Source organism: Puma concolor, chromosome B1, assembly GCF_028749965.1.
Source record: "Puma concolor isolate L17-30 chromosome B1, mPumCon1.1.hap2, whole genome shotgun sequence".
Lineage (NCBI taxonomy): Eukaryota > Metazoa > Chordata > Mammalia > Carnivora > Felidae > Puma > Puma concolor.
Window position 1 is genome coordinate 102,168,530 of NC_141670.1, and position 20,493 is coordinate 102,189,022.

Sequence of the window (20,493 nt, forward strand, 5' to 3'; positions counted from 1 at the left end):
AGGTGAAGCACAGGGGACTTTTAGGAAAGTGAAATTATTCTATATGATATAGTACTGTTGTATACAAATGTCATTACACATTTGTCAAAATCCATAGAAAGTACACCATCAAGAGTGAACCATAACGTAAACTGTGGACTTTAGTTAATAATATATTGGGGTGCCTGGGTGGCTCAGTCAGTTAAGCATCCAACTTCAGCTCAAGTCATGATCTCATGGTTTAGGAGTTCAAGCCCTGTGTCAGGCTCTGTGCTGACAGCTCAGAGACTGGAGCCTTCTTTGGATTCTGTGTCTCCTTCTCTCTTTGCCCCTCCTCTATTCACTCTCTCTTTCTCTCTCTCAAAAATAAATAAAACATTAAAATATACATATATCAATATTGGCTCAACAATTTTAGCAAACATATCACAATAGTGCAAGAGATTAATAATAGGGGAAACTGGGAGGAGGAGATGAGAGGGTAAATAAGAACTCTGTATCTTCCACTTCTTTTTCCTTTTTCTTATTTTAGAGAAAGAGTGAGGGAGAGCACACACATGTGGGAGGGGGCAGAAAGAGAGTGAGGGGGAGAGAGAGAGAGAGAGAGACAGAGAGAGAATCCCAAGGAGGATGTGAGATCATGACTGGAGCTGAAATCAAGAGTTGGATGCGCAACTGACTGGACCACCCAGGCTCCCCTTCCACTTATTTTTCTGTAAGCCCAAAATTGCTCAAAACTAAAATCTATTAATAAAACATATACATATTATTAAAAATGACATTTATGAGATAATTCTAGCTATTCAAAGCATATCTTTTAGTATGGTAGGAGAAACATTCCTAATTTTTCTAGTGAGATAAATGTTTGGAGAGGAGATTCCCATATATAACTTGCATCACTGAAAAAGAAAAAAAAAATTGATCTTTTGACAATAGAAAATACTACTTTTCAGAATTTGTACACAAATACTACAGAAATATGGTGTTAAGCATATAGAGTCTAGTTTTAGGGGTCATGCTGAAGGATTGGTGATGAAATATTTATAAATATATCTTCTTTAGAAGTTCCTTTTTTTTTCAATTTTTAAAAATGCTTTATTTACATGTGCCTGGATGGCTCAGTCAGTTAAACATCTGACTTCGGCTCAGGTCATGATCTCACAGTTCCTGAGTTCCAGCCCCACATCAGGCTCTGTGCTGACAGCTCAGAGCCTGGAGCCTGCTTTCAGAGTCTGTGTCTCCCTCTCTCTCTGCCCCTCCCCTGCTTGCACTCTGTCTCTGTCTCTCAAAAATAAAAATAAAACATTGAAAAAAAAATTTAATGTTTTATTTTTGAGAGATAGAGAGAGAGAGAGGGAGAGAATGAGCAGGGGAGGGGCAGGGAGAGAAGGAAACAGAATCCAAAGCAGGCTCCAGGCTCTGAGTTGTCAGCACAGAGCCCAATGAGGGGCTCGAACTCATGAACTGCAAAATCATGACCTGAGCAGAACGAAGTCGGTGGCTTAACCGACTGAGCCACGCAGGTGCCTCTCTTTAGAAGTTCTTTAATTGATTACTTCTACATCTAATATATTTCCAAAAATTTTACATAAAAATGTTTAATAAAGAAAGCTTCTTACAAAGGGCGGAATTGGTTATTAATTTTATTCTTCATCTCAGCTGTCTTTTTGGTGCTTGTGTGGAAAACTGAATTTTCTGCATTTTAAACTATGAATTTCATCTTAAACTGGGGCCTTCAAACCAAAATTCTTTTAGGAACAAATCCTTGTCATCAAACAAAATCTTACAGATTAAAATTGAGCTCCCCCAACTGAAGCCTGGGTGAGGGGCTCTAAGATCCTTTCCCTTCTGTGCTTCTATTCTAGTCCTGAAATAACTCCAAAGAACTCTAATGCTTTCAGAGACAATGTTTTAAACTATCCTCTAAAATATAAGGACGTCCCAAGTATAAAATCACTTACCACAGTATCTTCTATTACCATTATCTTCCTTTTAACTTCTTCCTGAAAGTCCCCTAATAAGGCTCAGTAAAATATAATAGCAGTGTTTAAGATGAGTTAGACTAATACCATAGAGTCAATAAAATGTATTATGCAATTTGATTATAACCATGTAAAAATGTAATTGCATACAATAGAAAGGATTGGGAAGTCCTTTCAACAAACTGTAAACACTTTTATTTATGTTCATTGAATGCTTTTTAATGTAAAAATTGTTAGTGTGGAATAAACCTTTTTTACAAGGAAACTTGAGCCCTTCAAGTATCTTGAAAGTCAGCAGAAGGGGGAAAGCAAGAGTTAAGAACAAGAAAAGCTACAGAAAGCAGAGTCGAATACTCTGGAATTCTTTTTTATTCACTTGTTTTTATACAACTGGAAAAGCAACCAGTTAGAGGTTTATTTGGGAGAGAAAAATTTTTAAAAATGCAGATGCCCTTGTAGTAATACTGACTGATGATTTGATTTGATTCAGTCAGATGTTTTTCTGAGACCATTGATTGGGAATGTCAAAAAAAAGCACTTAGAAAAGCAGGTCTAGAGGATATGGGCTGGGGCGGGGTGGGGGGGGGTGCTACAGAAAACTTGGAAGGTGAAGGGTGAAAAGTGAAGACAAACTTTGTCTAATCTAATCTTCCACGGAACTTGCTCTGTGCCTGAACAAGAAAATAAAATCTTTTTTCCTTTGGTTGGCTTTAATAATGCATGTTCTGCTCTGGGAGCTACAACTTGTTTGCAACTTTCAGATTAGTTATACTAGTGGTGAAATACATTTTGGGGGACTACCATGGGAAACTATCCATTCTAGAAGCACTGCTTCTAGAAATAAGTATATTCTGAATTCTCAAAAGGCAACTTACTGTAAATTTTTGGTAAACTAGGAACTGCCTATAATCATCTGATTCTCAAAGACAATTAAGGCTGAAATTAATGACTATAAATTAACAGAAATAATCTTCATTAGTTACAAAGAAAGAACCTCAAAATATAACATAACCAGTGCTATAAAGATGCGAACTATAATGGACTCAGCCTGCTCGGGCTGCAATAACAAAATACTGAAGACTGGGTGATGGAAGCATAGAAATTTATTTACTATCACATCTGGAGGCTAAACATCTGAGGTCAGGTGCCCCTATGGTCAATTCCTGGTGAGGGCTCTCTTCCTATCTTGCAGACAGCCACCTTCTCATTGTATTTTCACATGGCCTTTCTTTTGTGCATACAGGAGGTCTTAGTAGGGTCCCACATATGAATTTATTATGAATTTATGAATTTATTTAATCGTAATTACCTCCTTATGAGCTCTACCTATAAATATAATCACATCAAGGGTACGGCTTCAACATAGGAATTTTGTGGAAACGAAGTTCAGTCCATTGCAGACTACTTAAAAATTATAAGCAATTACCATTAGGAAAAAAGGAAAGAAAGCTTGAAACTTATTAGACACTGACATCTCCCCCCCCCACCCCCCCCTCCAAGGCTGTGGCTTTCCCTGTGAAGCATAAAATGGTAGCAATATTCTCTTTTGCTTTATTCTACATTTTGTCTATTATATAACTCTAAACATGAATTATACATTGATCACCAAAAGTATTGGCTATCAGAAGAGAATATACTATCTTCATGAATGGTTAGCTTACAGAACATGCTCAATTTATACAGAGAGCTATATTTAAACATAGCTTTACAGAGAAAGGTGGTTCAGGCAGCAGGTCAACTGATTCTTTAAATACCTATGCAGTTATGTTTAGGCCCCTTGGAGGTCCTTAGGATGTATCACTACTTGAATATCAAAAATAATTCAAAATAATACAGAACATAGTTATATACTATTTTATGCTATATTATTATGGAAAAATTATTATTATGAGGTCTCTTGGTACTAACTGCAAAAAACCACTTGGGGTAGGATCCAAGTTATGTCCACATTAAACCAAATTTTATACTAAGCTAGGTCACGTTAAAGTTGAACTTCAATGTGTTTTAATTTTTACATAATTTAAAATGTATAATAGCAACCAAGTCTTGTCCTTACTTGAGTTATTTTATTATGTCCCTAAAATTCAATTATTGCTTTTTAGTTGTATGTACAAGTACAAAATGAATGAAAATATTAATGTAACTTACTTTACATAATTCTCTAAAATTTTGTAAACAAATATTTTTTTAAAAATGCATAATTTAGGGGTGTCTGGGTGACTCAGTCAGTTAGGTGTCCAATGCTCAGGTCATGATCTCACGGCCCATCAGTTCCAGCTATGTGTCGGGCTCTGTGCTGACAGCTCAGAGTCTGGTGCCTGCTTGGATTCTGTCTCCACTCTCTGCACCACTCCTGCTCACACTCTTTCTGTCTCTCTCCCTCTCTCTCAAAAATAAATAAACATTAAAAAAATTTTTAATGGATTAATTAAAGCACTGAAGGTATTAATCTATCCATGAAAATATCCCATAGGGTTTAAAATTAAAGTGGACTAGCCATGGCAGGAGGTTTTTGATGTGTGGCACAAAGCAGATGTACAATACTAATTTCATAAATGAATGACAGATGAAGTCACAGCATAAGTGTCTTTCATTAAACTATAAGGAAGCCATTAATGAACCATCAGACCAGCTTTTGTGAACCTGTGCATGTGTGAATATTTCATGTCAGTTATGACCAACTCAATGGTATAACAAGAAATTCCATTTTGAATTTTAGAATTCAAATGATTTCTAGAATTAAATGATTTTAGAATTAAATGATTCTAGAATTAAATGATTCCCCACCCCAATCTCCAGTTCTAGCATAGGCTTAGGGCACACAACAACAACAACAACAACAAAATACGAAATGCTGGGGGACTACTATTTTTATATCTGAGAGTATTTGTTTGACCTTTTATATTTTTAAGGATTCTGGCAAGAAGTTAATGCTAGGCAAACTAAATAAAATTCTTGGTTTTAAATATAAAACCACTCCTTAAGGATTCTTTTGAAGTGAATAAAAAAATATGCCAAGGGGCTACTTTTGCTACTACTGAAAGAATGTCTTTTTCTAATGCCAAAAACAGTTTAAGTGAATTTTTTTTTAATTCTGAAGAAAAAGAGAAAATAATTAGTTTATAATTTGAAACTTCCACAATGGTAAATATAGCATGTGCATTACACATACTGTCTTGAATAAGGAAACCTTCCTAAAATATAAAAGCAAAAAAAAAAAAATCAATTTTCCAGATTTTAATAGCAAAAAGAGAGCTAATTATTGTTAAAGAACTCCAGCAATAATATTTGGAGGTTGAAAACATAGATTAAACAAAAAAAGAGAGCTCTGAAGATCTCAATAAGGCTACTTTTCTTTCTAGTTTAAGGAAAGGTTAGGTTCTGTTTTTAAATTTCCAAAACATGGTGAAGGTTATATATATTTAAGAACGATATAATGACTGCACTGCAACTCTGAACAACCATTTTAGAGAGTTTAAGTAGCATTTTAATAGAATGACACCTTTGAGAGCTCAGAAACTGCCATTTGGGGATGAAGAATGAGAACATCCTTATGTCACCATCATGCAGCAAATGACATGTAGTGCTTTTGTCATTAGTGTTAGCTTTCTGGGCTTTACCTAAATACCTGGGTTTAAACCTAACCTAAATAAAAGGGCACAGTAATTAGGAATGCTTATTTCCTAAGTGATTATTCTAGTAGAAACAGAAACCCTCAACTTTCTGAAGTTGCTAGGTTCACTTTTTTCAACCAACAAAATTTATGTTAAAAAAAGTTAGAATTAAGTTGTATACTAGTAACTAGGATTACCTTGAAGAATATGCTGATACAGGGATATTATGTAAGCAGTTTGTAAGGAAACATTAGCTTTACACACTTGAGAGTAAAAAACAGTATACATCTTTAACAAGAAAAAATAAAAATAGGGATAACAATGTTTATAAATATAAACTAGCTGAAATAAATACTGCATGTAACAATGAAACATAATTTGAATTTAAAGAACACACTATTAAGACTAAAAATATGACATACATATGAAACACTCATTATGAGTGCTCATAAAATCTAAGGCAATGAAATATAAAAAATAAGCAGATTATGGTTTTTTTTATGTTAAACATCACTTAGATTGAGTTTGCTGATTTAAAAAAATATAATGAAAATGACTTATTGGGCACTTGCTGTTACTGACAAGGATAAGTACCTTACAGGAATTTCATCTATTCTGGACAATAGATCTATGAAATAGAGATTTTTCTTAACCTTATTTACATATAAGAAAACTGATCACAAGGTAGGAAATATTAGGCATTTGGATTTAGATCTTTCTCATTCCATAACCCATTTGCTTAACTAAAATGCAATTTTGCATAGTTTAAAATATTCTTGATAAACAGTTTTCACATATGTTTTTGGCATTCTTTTCATATATAGAATCGAATTATTAGAAATTAACCTTCTATCACCTCAAATAACCAAGCAAAAATATCCAACTCTATCAGAATCTATAAAAGAGAATTAATAGCACGCTTTATACAACTTTTTAAAATTGTGTCCCTCTCAAGTTCGTAGAACCCTTAAATTTTATAACTCTTCTGAAAATGAAGAAGCATAGATTAAATGTGCAAAAATTCTAGGGAGCCAACATGTGTTAATAGAAACTAAAGATCTGGAAAAGGAAAAACAAAGCAGAACATTAAAATGCTTAAATCAGCACTACTGTTGGCTTGCGTAATTCTTCATAGCTACAGATTCAGCCTGGACCGATGTTTGGGGACTAGATCATAAGGTCTTGACTAATTGGTTGCCTTGATATACTGCTTCCTTATAAAGAAGTTTCAGTATTTGGTTATAAAATGCTCTATTAAGTTTGTTGCTAGCCAGGCTCTCATTCAATGTCCATTTCCTTTCTGACTAATGCTTCTTGTAAGCTGACAGCAGCTTTAAACATCTGGCAAGGAGTCAGTAATACAGGTATTGCAGCACAAGGTGTTCTGGAAAATGATTTGCTTTGGTGTAAACATCTTATCTAAAATATAAAATAGCCTTCAGGTAAGCTGAAGTAAGGTTCTTGTATTGCCAATTTGAGTAGAAGCTAAAGTTTACAGATACAGAGGATGTTTATATCTCCATACACTGGACATTTTAAAAACTGCACATTAAAATGAACATTATAGGGGCGCCTGGGTGGCGCAGTCGGTTAAGCGTCCGACTTCAGCCAGGTCACGATCTCGCGGTCTGTGAGTTCGAGCCCCGCGTCAGGCTCTGGGCTGATGGCTCAGAGCCTGGAGCCTGTTTCCGATTCTGTGTCTCCCTCTCTCTCTGCCCCTCCCCCGTTCATGCTCTGTCTCTCTCTGTCCCAAAAATAAATAAACGTTGAAAAAAAAAAAATTAAAAAAAAAAAAATAAAATGAACATTATAACTTTGTAACTTACACTTACTTTCATAACAAAGAGTTTAGGGAAAAAGTGAGCTGGTGTTTATTTCCATTTTACAACACTTTTTATCATAATGCCTCCAGAAACACACACACACACACACACACACACACACACACACACACACACACAATCACTGGGCATCTCTTAGCAGATAAAACTTTCATTTTCATTCAGTGGAAAATTGCTGAGGAGAATTTTATTAAATTCTGAATTCTATGCACTGTCACTCTTTCAATGTTCTTCTTCCTCTGGTGCTATGATTAGAATCTCTAGGCCACAGTAGCAAATATTTAGAGACATTGACTAAGACCCTAAGATCCCAGGTTTCTAGAAGCATTGTAAAGGAAACAAAACCACGTTATATATCCCTAGAAATCCAATCCCTAAGTGATTCCTTATACAATTAATTTAATCTATGACAGGTATATAACCACATAGATTTTTAACACAAGAAAGAATCACAGAGACCATATTCCCACCTCCCCTGTTAAAATATGAAAACTGAGTTCTAGAGATGATAACTGATTTAGTCAAAGTAATAGTGTAATGGACAAAATAGGATTAAAATCTAGATCTTGGCTTTTACCAAACTTCTTCTGTAAGTATGTAGATTGTAAAATTGTGGGGAACGGGGAAGAATAGGGGTGTAGTGGGCTGCCTTAAAAGTTACAGCCTGACCATCTGCTTTCAGTATATGCTGATTTTTGCTCTAGAGATTCTATCAATTCATTTGCAAGAGTAGGCACATTTTAGCAATCGAAAAGTGCTGTGGAGATAAGGTGCTGGCCCTAGGAGCTTATATTTAGTATTATATGTGATAAGACGGCTCAGAAGACATAACACACCTTACTTTCAACACTTTGGCCATTCATACCAGGTGCTGCACCTCATGGCTGGTTTAACGCTGCACAAAAGACATCTTTGTTGTTGTTCTAAAGCAAGGCAGCCTCATTTGGATGTGAGTCGAATCTTAAGACTACCCTATGTTCTCCTACAAATGGTACTTGAGAGCCTGTCTGGATGTTCTGGCAGGGCAATGCAGCTACTTGTACACCCTCCATCAAAAAATGGTCCTCTTCAACTGTACACATAGCTTTGGGAGGTATGCACGTGGAGCCATGAGGGAGGAAGAGGACACCAGTCTAGCCAGCCAGATCAGCTGAATAAACCCTAACAATCAATAGGGTGACAGATGTTGCAGCCAGATCACTCTCGCATCCAAAAAAGACACTGCATAAAGACATCTTTAATATTCCCATCTCCCTCCATAATGGGTAATAAATAACAAATTCTCATAATTTATCCCAAAATATGTTTGTCCAAGGGTTTATGAGGCAAATCTTAAAGTCACAGAAAATAGATTATCTACTTGGGCTGTAAAAATCTAAATTTCTTTATTCAATGACTACATATGAACTTTATATGAATTACTGTGCTGGGCACTCTGAGGGATATTTAAAAGTGGATAAGCCAAAAATGAGACAGCTTTGTAAAGATGTGAACGTTGTGTCCATACAAGAATGCCCAGCTTGGGGGAGAGGGGGTAAATAAGGACTGAAATACGGACTTTATGAAAGCTCATGCTCTGCTTGACAAGCCTTTTGATCTGGCAAGTAGCTATCACCAGGTAGGACCAAGGAGCGTATTTTTTTAATTCACTTAGTGCTTGGGTAGGCTACTTAATGGTGGCTTTGACACAAAATGCCACCAATCTTTTGATAGCACAAATCTGATGATAACATTTCTTACTAACTTTTTCAATGGTTCTCCAATGCTTAAAGGAGAAAAGCCAAGTTTGGATGATATTCAAGGTCCTTCACATTGTCTTACCTACTTTTCTTGCTTTATCACCTACTACTTCTATAGGCAGACTCTTTCTTCTGGTCATATTTCAACCTTTAACCAAATCTAGAACAATCCATGTTCTTTTCTTTTTTAAATAGGCTTCACACCCAGCACAGAGCCCAATGTGGGGCTTGAACTCATGACCCTGAGATCAAGACCTGAGCTGAGATCAAGAGTCAGATACTCAGCCAATGGAGCCACTCAGGTGCCCACATTGTGTTCTTTTGTGCATCTCTGCCTTTCTATCAGGTAGGAATGCTCTCTTCCAAGCTTATGGAACTCTACTTATGGAACTCCTATTCACCCATTAACACTCAGATCGACTATCCCTTCGTTCAATCCCAGCTAGTGTGAGTCACACCCTGTTCTTTCTCCCAAAGTATTCTGCACATCATTAGATCGTGCCACATGAATACATTATATGGAACTTAGTTGTTTATATGTTTTTCCTTCAAAACTGCAGGCCTTATTCTCAATATCTGAAAAATATGGTAAATGGATAGATGAAAATATAACTTCAAGTAGCTTATACTTATTTGGGAGGATGACAACAAGGTAACTAAAAATAATTACATATAAGATAAGTACATATAAAAACATAAAGATGTTTCATATCTGCTGTTTAGTTCACTAACTCACTGTTCATAAAAGCAGGCAAGCCTTTACCAAAGATTCAGATATGTTAAAGGGAATAGTGAAACACTTTCAAAGACTCTTTAGATGACTCAGAGGAATGGAGAAATCATGAAGAGTCTTTTAGGAGGAGTTGAAAGATTTGGTTTCTGGTCCTGGGTTTGTCACTTATTTGCTGTGGGACTTCAGACAAATCCACTGTTTTTGCTTGGGTCTAGTTCTCTTGTTATAGCACTATTCCCATAGGGTTAAGATTCTCAAATAGATAATGTGTACAAAAGTACATTTAAAACTAGAAAATTCCACTTTAAGTGAATGTTAAAACTGACATTTTTTGTTGGTGAAATGACAGATTAACACATAAATTTATGATTCATCCAACATTAACATCCACTGACTATGAGATACTGGAGATAGTCTAAGAAGTAAAAAAAACCCGGTTTCTGCTGTAGAGAATCTTAGTTTATTTGGGGGAGATGACGGGGCTGCTCATATTAAAATAACTATGGGGGAAAATGTGCAAAGAGCTAAACAAGGGAAACAGAAATCAGTGTAAAAGAGTTAAAAAAGACAAGTCACTTGTGCTGGGGTGTTTTCATAACAAAGCAGTGATTTCAGTAGGTTATGTAAAAAAGAGTATTTTGAAACTCTGGGGTACAGAATTTTAAGGTAAATGCACATGAAGGGGTAGAGAGATAACAAGGATCTTAAGAGCAGTAGACCAGCTGGTTGTAGCAGTATGTTTTCATAGGGCAGTTTCTGATTAGGTAGGACAAGTAGGTTACAGTGTACAGGAGGTTGCTAAGTACTGTGGTACTCTGCTTCACTCTAGGGACAGGAACAGTCCTGCTAAGCTGCTCTCTAACAATACTAACCAGAGTGCCTGAGACTGGCTAACAGGTGTTTGTTTATCACTATCTCAGAGGTATTGTTGGATAGAGTCAATCTATGCTACATTCGAACACATTGATCCTGATTTTTAGTTTGGGAAAAATTGTCACAAGAGACTTCATGTAGGAAGAGTACAGACATCCTAAATAGCTATAATTGTTTTTTCTGTTTTCACTGTGTTGGAGAAAAGAGAGACAATGTCAGAAGGAATGTTAATCAACAAGACAGTAAATTAATTTACGGTTCTCCCTTTATTAGCTATAATAGCTTCAGCATGGTGACTAGAGCCTTCTTGAATATATGAGTTACACTGGGAGGTAATTTTTTACTGTCAAGTTGGCATGAAGACCTTGAGCTATTAGACCCAGAAGGGCAAAGACTACAAAACAAAATCCAGGGCAAGGTAATCATTTTAGTCAAACAAGGATAAAGAGACTAAATTTATATGGAGTTAAAGCTTTTTAAAAACTTAGTGTGGAATGTATTTAACTCTAACAAATTGCTTTAAGAAGACTTTCTAGCGGTAGGTTGATAAGATTACCCTAAAATCACCATACTAAGCATATGTTATATTTTGAAGAAAAGAACAAGAAGCAACTCATTTATTATTTAGCTTTCAGATATATTATATGGTTACTGAGGGAATGCAAAACATTACCATCTTATAGCAATATCATCTAAAACTTCAGTGGTAAATATAGATAGTGAACAAATAAGAGGAAGAAAGAATGAAGGGAAGTAACATTTATGAAGCACTCTTTATGTGTCACACATTGTTTTTTGGTGCTTTTATATTTGTTACCTCATTTAACCCTCAAAACAATTTCAGTCATTGGAGCGCCTGGGTGGCTCAGTCAGTTGAGTGTCTGACTTCAGCTCAGGTCATGATCTCACAGCTCATGAGTCCGAGCTCCACGTCAGGCTCTGTGCTGACAGCTCAGTCTGGAGACTGCTTCAGATTCTGTGTCTCCATTTCTCTCTGCCCCTCCCCTGCTCATTCTCTCTCTCTCTCTCTCTCTCTCTCTCAAAAATAAATAAACATTTAAAAAAAAAGAAAAGAAAACAGGGCGCCTGGGTGGCTCAGTCGGTTAGGTATTGGACTTCAGCTCAGGTCATGATCTTGCAGTTCATGGTTCGAGCCCCACGTCAGATTCTGTGCTGACAGCTCAGAGCCTGGAGCCTGCTTCAGATTTTGTGTCTCCCTCTCTCTGCCCCTCCCCTGCTTGTTCTCTGTCTGCCTCTCTCTCTCAAAAATAAATAAAAGTATTTAAAAAAATTTAAAAAACCCAACTTCAGTCACCTAGATATTTTAAAAATGAGAAAACTAAGGTTCTAAGAGGTTGAATAACTTGTCTGTAACTATCCTGAAAGAAAAAGACCAGTATTGTATTAAAAATCTACTCCAATGTAACACTAAAATTCTTTTTTGTTTTCCCTTTACTGCCTCTCTTGGAAGTTGAATCCTCAAATCTTAATATATGAAATAAATGTTAGAATTGCCTATATTATTTATAAAATGTATAACTGATACCTGGCTCTTAGACATATTATCAATTTCACTTTATGAGATAATCACTAAAAGGAAATTAACATCCAAAAGCAAGTAAACATTCAACTCAAATTTTACAGATACTAGTTGTCGGCCTATGTCAGCAAATTCCTACACAGAGAGGAAATTACATATCTTACTCGTCACCTCTGTTCCCAGGCACATGGCACATGGGTAGTGGGCCCAGTTATGCCTTTCATGTGCATATATTTTTGGTTGTTGATTTCCTGTTGGTTGGGTAAGATAAAAGTTTTCCTAAAGTAACTAATTGGATAAAAGACAAATGAAAAAATGAAGTGGAATCTGCTACAAATAACTTAAAAAACAAAAATCAAAGCAGAAGAAAACAATAGCTATAACCAAAAAAGACTTATTATTTCCTCCTGAACTGAATTCCCATCTGCTTTTAAATGGCAACATGTTTTTCCATTAACTGGAAGCTACAGCCAAGAAGCCAAAGACAATGAGGTTTTGGCCACCAGGGAGTAGAAGGCGCAGGATGGCTGAAGGATGCTACCTGCTTCAGCCTCTCTGTAAAGGCTGTTCCCTAGTGACCGTATTCCCCTTCCAGCTGGCAACAAACTTACTGTTGGGACTCTTCTGAGAATTAAAGAAATGTTTCAGTTCTCTGTATACCCTCTCCAGGGAGGGAAAATGGAGTAACTCAGAAGGGTATGAGAAGCCATTTGAAACACTGTGCCTGTGTAAGCTTTTAAGAAACAACACGACTGGGCAAAATAAAGCACCAGGTGAAAAGAAAACATTTTAAAAAAGTAACTTCCTTCCATCCCAGTCGTTAAAAGTACCCATATCATCTACAATCACCCTCTATAGACTTTTATGGGTTGTCATTTATTTCTTTAAAGTAAGCTCGATGCCCAAGGTGGGGCTTGAACTCACAAGACCGAGATCAAGAGTCACATGCTCTACTGACTGAGGCAGACAGGCACCCTTCTCAACAACAGCTTTTTAATTAAAACAACAACAACGACAACAAAACACTCACCACAGTCAAACATCTTATGTTTCTAAAAGATAGACACTGGTGTGAGCAAATTCCTCATCTATGGCTCACCTGGCCAAATTCTTGTATATATAGCTAATAATATACAGTTTAAAATTAATATATAATACACATAATATACCAATTATATAATATTGATGATACTATTCTCTTATGAAGACAATTTATCACCCTTTTCATTTGATACCAAGAGTGGCCAATGAGACACACTCTAAATCTGAAAAAGTAGCTGTGCCTGTAGCAGTGTGTATTGCTACAAAGTTAGAGGGCTCTCCTTATGGTAAATAACAAAGGGAAGTTTATTTTTCCTAAATACAATCTTTAAAATCTCTTTTCTTCTTCTGTTCATTAAATGTTTGATAAATACGTACTATGTATTAGATTCTGTGCTGAAGGCTATGGCCTTGGCCTGAGGAAGAAATAAATTAGTTATATCAGTGGTAAAGCACTGGGTCTGTAGGAGTCAGGTGACTGAGTTTCCAGCTTGAATTGGTCTTACTGCTAAAAAATCAAAAATCAAAATGAATTTTAGCTTTCAATATTGCAGCATCATTTTCATTCTGATGGAAAGAGGTGGGGGGAAAGATGGTAACTTATATTTTATTTGAAGCTAAATGTTATCAGTCTTAAATTTCCTATTTATTAATTTTAAGACTTTTAAGAACATAACTGTTCTCTTCAAACAATACCTTCACACAGCACCTGTGTGAACTGCCTAAAAAAATCAGACGAAAAAAACCACAAAAAACAAAAAACAAAAAACAAAACAAAACCAAACCAAAAACCAAAAACCAAAAACCAAAAACCAAAGCCAAAACAAACAATATGAAATAAATCTGTCTTGCTCAAACTGAAAATTCCAGAACTACTAAGATACAGCTCTGAACAAAATTCCTATGAAGTTGTAATAATATATGGATTACAATTAAAACCATAGCAGGATATACATCTCCCACCTCAACATTATGGGACCAAAAATGTCATTCAACGAGGCACAGAATTTTCTGCGACTTTTCCTGTGACTATTATTAGAAGATCTGATATAAAAATTAATGAGAAAAAAAATTAATGAGAAATGAATGTGCTTACATTATAGATTCAATAAGGCATGCACTACATAAGAACTAGCAAGCTGGTACAATAATTCCTGAGTTTTTTCCTTTTAGCCAGATGAACCTCATTGGCTTTGATTTTTGTTTTTCATCTCTATGTTACTACCATGAATTACTTCAAAGTGAGAAAGGCACATTTATACCTTGCTAACTGCTCTTCCACTTCCCTCAGCTCAAGTGAAAGATTTATGGTTTCTTCCCTTTGCTGTTTCCTGTAAAGTGACATATATATATACGATGCTACCCTTGGTCTCACATCAAAAACTGAATTCTAGAAATACCTGAGCAGTCAGTTAACAGCAACTAGATGTTCATTTTAACTTAATGGACAGTCGTGCCCGAAATATGCTCATAAGGATTATTTTTTCAGGTAGGAATGTACTTCAACTGCCTCTCAAAGTACTTTCTACATGGATTTTGTTTTTTTTAACCTCTAGTGAAAATTTCCCCTCTCTACAGGGGGAAAATTAAATATACATAGTTCATAGTTGAGACAAAACAATGAGGAGATTTTGGATTTATTTTGGTTGTTGTAATTAGCTATGACTGCATGATAGACTCAGTCCAATTTTGCATGTAAATTTATCTATAATACTCTCTGAGTACCATAATGATCTGTTATGTATGAATCTCTTTGGTATATACAGAAGAAAGATTACAAACAATAGTAAGCAGATAGAATGTAGAGTCTCAGTCTATTGAATAACTCAGAATAAAAAGAATCTACCATTTCTTACTAAAAAAACATTAATTTCCCAGTACAAATCCTTATCAGTGGTATTCAGAAGATATTTCTATTTTGAGGACTATAGTCTGTCCTTTCCTTAAGAAATGTATGCAGAAAAGATACACAATTATCTTAGTAGAATTTTATTTTGTAAATAAAAATGGCCTAACTAAAAAGTTGCTAAGGAGAAAAAAAAAGTGTTTATCTGCCATACTTAAAATTTTCATATTTTCACAGAGGTCTTGCTGTTCCTATTGAGAGTATACTTTCACAACTAAGGGTAGATTGTCCCTTTTACAGTTTTTAGGAGAGAATCTTTGTTAATATACAAGTAGAATGACAATTTTCCAAGATGTTAAAAGATGGTAATAATACAATTTCTGCCAAATCTTTTACTTCCTAAAACTTGCATGATATCCTAATTTCATTTTTATGCTCTCTATAAGAAAACATGTAAAGCTGTGTATCATTTCCATTTGATAGATTAAGAAATCAAAATCCAGAGAAGTGTGTGAATGATTGGAAGCTGATGTATCAAGAAACCAGAAAGAAGAAACTTCTCGCCCAGTGTTCTCTCCACTGTATCATGTTAATTCTCTGAAGACTACATTTTGAGAAGCAACAGAAGCCAGGTAAAAACAACTGAGATATAATACAGGCCAGGTAAAATGAAATTTAATTTAGTGATTACCTGTCACGTAGTGCATTTCCTGTTTTAAGATTTCTTAACATATGGCTATTTTTGGCATCAAGCAGTCTTTTTGCTAATGACCCCAACCCACTGTTTTCCTGCCACCAAGGTATTTTGAGAAAACTGTCTTACCTCTGCTCCTGAATATGTATCAGTTTGGAGGATGAGTTCAGCCAGATCAACGTCATTACCGACTGGCATAGAATGAAACTGCAGGTTAAATATTTCCCTTCTTGTTGCTGCATCTGGTAACGGCACATAGATGATTCTATCAATTCTTCCAGGCCGCATCAAAGCCTGTAAAGAGGATGAGACAATGCAGAAAAACCAAGCTCAGAACTGACATTCCACATGAAAGGTGGATATCTAGAATCTAATGAATAACCCACTATTACTCATAATTAGTACATGAAACAAGTACTAGAGATGCTATAATCTATTTTAAAGATTCAAACAAATAAATCATGTTCAGAGTACTTTTGAAAGTAGCAGAGCAATACTTCTGAGAGGCTTTCTGCTCCTCAGCAACTGTCAGGTCAATAAAAGATGGCTATTCTCTTTTAGGGAAGTGTGTAATATGACTTGCATTCATTGTATCAAAAGACTTTTTTTTTTTGGAATTTCCTGCAATATCTCTTAAAATATGGGTTAAGTTGTTTTAGAGAGCCCTTAAAATAGCACAGCTCTAATAAAAGAATACTTCTAGAGCTGAAAGTAGTCAAATGAACTTCCCTCATATTTTATTGGAGGCTAAGGCCTAAATTATCTTAGAGCTAATGAATTCATGTATTCAGAAAACCTTACCGAGCATGCACTATACACTAGACATTGTTCTTGGTACTAGAAAATAGCATGAATAAGATAGATATGTCTAAAATTGATTGTGGTGATGGCTGCATGTATTTGTGGATATACTAAGAGCCACTGAACTGTGTATTTTAAGTGGGTGAATTTTATATTTATTCTATCCCAATAAAGTTACTAAAACAGATACAAGTCTAAAATGTGTGTGGGTGTGTGTGTGTGTTAAGGAGTTGGGGCAGCTTTTAGTTGGGATAGTGAGAGAAAGCCTCTCTGAGGAGGTAACTTATGTTGCTATCCAAAGGAGTCAGCCTTTGAAATATCTAGGGGAAGGGCATGCAAGGTAAATGGAACATCAAGTGCAAAGGCAAGAATGACTGGTATGTTCCAGGGAAAGAAAAAAAAAAATCAATGTGATAGAGTGAATAAGGAAAAAAGAGGTAGGAAATGAGGTCAGAAAGATAGTCATAGGCAGATCATAAGACCTTAAAAGACATAGTAAAGAGTATGGATTGTATTCTACTTTTAATGAGAAGTCACTGGAAAGTTTTAAGTAGAAGGTGAATTGGTAAGATTTACATTAAAAGACCACTCATGGGACAATATCAAAAGGTCTAATATGTGTTACTATAATACCAGAAGGAAAGGAAAGAGAAGATGGGGCAGAAAAAATATCTGAAGAAAAAAGAGCCAAATTTCCTCCAATTGGTAAACAAACAAATTTACACAATCAAGAAGCTCAGTGAATCTCAAATAAAATAAATACAAAGAAAGCCACATCTACACGTATCATAGCAAACTGCTGGAAACAAAAGACAAAATCTTGAAAGCTGCCAGACTGAATATGGAGAACAATAACTTGAATCACCAGTGACTCTCAATCAAAACAATGAAGGGCAGAAACCAGCAGAACAATATCTTTATAGTGCTGAATGAGGGGCACCTGGGTAGCTTAGTCAGTTAAATGTCAGACTTCGGCTCAGGTCATGATCTCACAGTTTGTAAGTTCAAGCAAGCCCTTGTGTCGGGCTCTGTGCTGATAGCTCGGAGCCTGAAGCCTGCTTCAGTTTCTGTGTCTCTCTCTCACTCTGCCCCTCTGCTCATGCTCTCTCTCTCTCTCAAAACTAAATAAACACTAAAAAAAATTAAAAAAAAAATAAAGTGCTGAAAGAATAAAAATGTCATCCTAGAATTCTAGTCCCAGTGAAAATCTTCTCTTTTTTTTTTTCCAGAGAGAGAGAGAATGCAAGTGGGGGATAGGGCCTTTATGAGAGAGAGAGGTAAACTTAAGCAGACTCCACACTCAGCCCAGAGACCAATTTGGGCCTTGATCCCACGACCCTGGGATCATGACCTGAACCAAATCAAGAGTCTGCCTGCTGCTCCAATGACTGAGTCACCCAGGTGCCCTGAAAATATTCTTTAAGAACGAAGGAAAAATTAAGTCATTTTCAAACAAAATAAATTTAAGAAAATTTGGTTCCATCAGAACTGCACTACAGAAAACACTAAACGATGTTCTTCAGGTTTAATGGAAATGACATAAGATGGAAAATTGAATCTTCAGGAAGAAATGAAGAGCATTGGAAATGAAACACCACAAAACTGTACATGCCTTCCACCTCTAAAAAAAAGTCACTCTTTTGGCTGACATATCAGAAATAGGATTTCTTGAAGATTTAAGAGACACTCACTTATAAATAGTGAAACACAGCATATTTCTACATGTGTACTTTTGAATGAAATATCCAGAAAAAATGTGTGATAGAAGTAAATGTAGAAACTAAGGAAGACAGGAAGTCAAACATAAACATCTTTTAATTAAAAAAATAAGATAAAATAAAATAAAATAAAATAAAACCCCTGAAAATGTAGCTGTGATCATAAATAAAACACTATGGAAAATACAAACATTAAAACCTCATGTGGTTGGCTCTGTGGAAATTAGTTCTTAGAGAACCAGCACATGCATACACACACACACACCATGATATTCTGTGAGTAAGGAACTGACCTCTATCTCTAACCCAAGAATCTCATATCTTTTGCCAAGCTACCATGAAATTGTGGAAGGCTGATTTGTTAGCTTTTAAACAGGGTAAAGTCTCAGAACTTTTATAGTTCTGGACATGTATGTTCCTAATAATGGAGCCTCAAAATAATATAAAGCAAAAATTGATAGGATTAAAGAGATAAAAAAGGTAACTCCACAATCACAATATGAGATTTTAACACTCTTCTGTTAGCAATTATAGAACTAAAAAACAAATCAGTAAAGATACAGAGAATCTGAACAAGGCTATCAATCATTGCAACCTGATATTTATTTATGGGCTACTTTACCCAACAACAGCAGAATACATATTTTTTAAGTACACTTGATATAGTCACCAAGATAGCTCATATGATGAGCCATAAAACAAAAATCAACAAATTCAAAATGACTGAAATCATACAAAGTAGTTCTCTAAGAAGAGTAAATTAGAAAGGAATAACAAGAGAGGAAAACCTCAAACACATGAAAAATTAAACAACACCCTTCTAAGTAAACCATAGGTCAAAGAAGAAATTATGAGGAAATTAGAAAATGTTTCAAGTCGAATGATAATGCAAATATAACATCAAGATAAAGTAGTGCTTAGAGACACATTTATAACTTTAAATGCTGATGGTAGGAAAGAAGTCTAAAATAAATGACCTAAGGTTCAAGAGTAAGTACAAGGCTGGAAATAATAAAGATGAGAGTAGAAATCAATGAAATAGGAAACAAACAATAGAGGAAATTGAAAGTCAAGCGTGGTTCTCTGTAAAGATTTTAAAAATCTTATTAAATTCTAACTAGATTGAACAAGGATAAAAGAGAGAACAAATCACCAACATCAGAAATGGAAGAGAGGTTATCACTACATATCCTACAGAGAGCAAAAGGAATAATAAGAGAATATTATCAATAGCTTTAGGACAATAAATAAACAACTTTGATAAAAAATAAGTTCCTTAAAAAATCTAGTTATCAAAATGGACAAAAAATGAAATAAAAATCATAATGGCCCTATATTTATTTTTTTAATGGAACTGAACTAATTAAAAATTGAATTCATTATGACTAACTTTCACACCAAAAACATTCTAGTCTAGATGGTTTCACTTCTGAATTCTGCCAAAGAAGAAACAAGATTGCACAACCACTTCAGAATAACGAACATTTCTCAAGTTGTTTTAGAAGGTCAACATAACACTAACTCCAAACCTAACAAAGATATCACAAAAAATGAAAATTACAGATTAATGAGCCTCATGAAGACAGACTAAAAAATCCTTAAAAAATATTATCAAATAGAATCTCACAATATGAAAAATGGATAAATCATCTTAACCAAGAGTTATTTCAGGAATGCAAGTTTAGTTTAACACTCAAAATCCAGTTGGTATAATTCACCACAAAAACAGAATACAGGAGAAAATTCACATGATCATTTTAATATGTACAAAAAAGTTTTGACAAAATTCAAGATCCACTCATGTTGAAAAACCTTCAGCAAATTAGTAATAGGGGAGGACTTCAGTAGGGTAGGTAGTATCTAGAAAAACCTGCAGCTAATACAATTAATGTTGAAATCTTGAGTGCTTTCTACCTAAGATCAAGAAAAGGTAAAAAGTCACCACTTGTACTGATAAATATAACAGAGGTACTAGTCTTTATTACAAAGACAAAAGGCAAAAGACAAAAATTGGAGGGGGAAAAAGGAAATACAGAACTTGGAATGGGCAAAGGCAAACTATCTTCATTTGCAGATGACATGATTGTTTATG

The 20,493-nt window shown here is 35.2% G+C and overlaps 1 protein-coding gene across 2 annotated transcripts in view; it reads right to left on the reverse strand.

Annotated features, from left to right (window-relative positions):
- The window catches only part of AFG2A (AAA ATPase AFG2A), a 362,101-nt gene that overhangs the window by 59,747 nt on the left and 281,861 nt on the right, over positions 1-20,493 (reverse strand). For both annotated transcript variants that reach the window (XM_086704270.1, XM_025921597.2), the window contains exon 15: positions 16,012-16,176. In XM_086704270.1, coding sequence (XP_086560396.1) covers positions 16,012-16,176 — 165 coding nt within the window. The remainder of the gene's footprint in view (positions 1-16,011; positions 16,177-20,493) is intronic.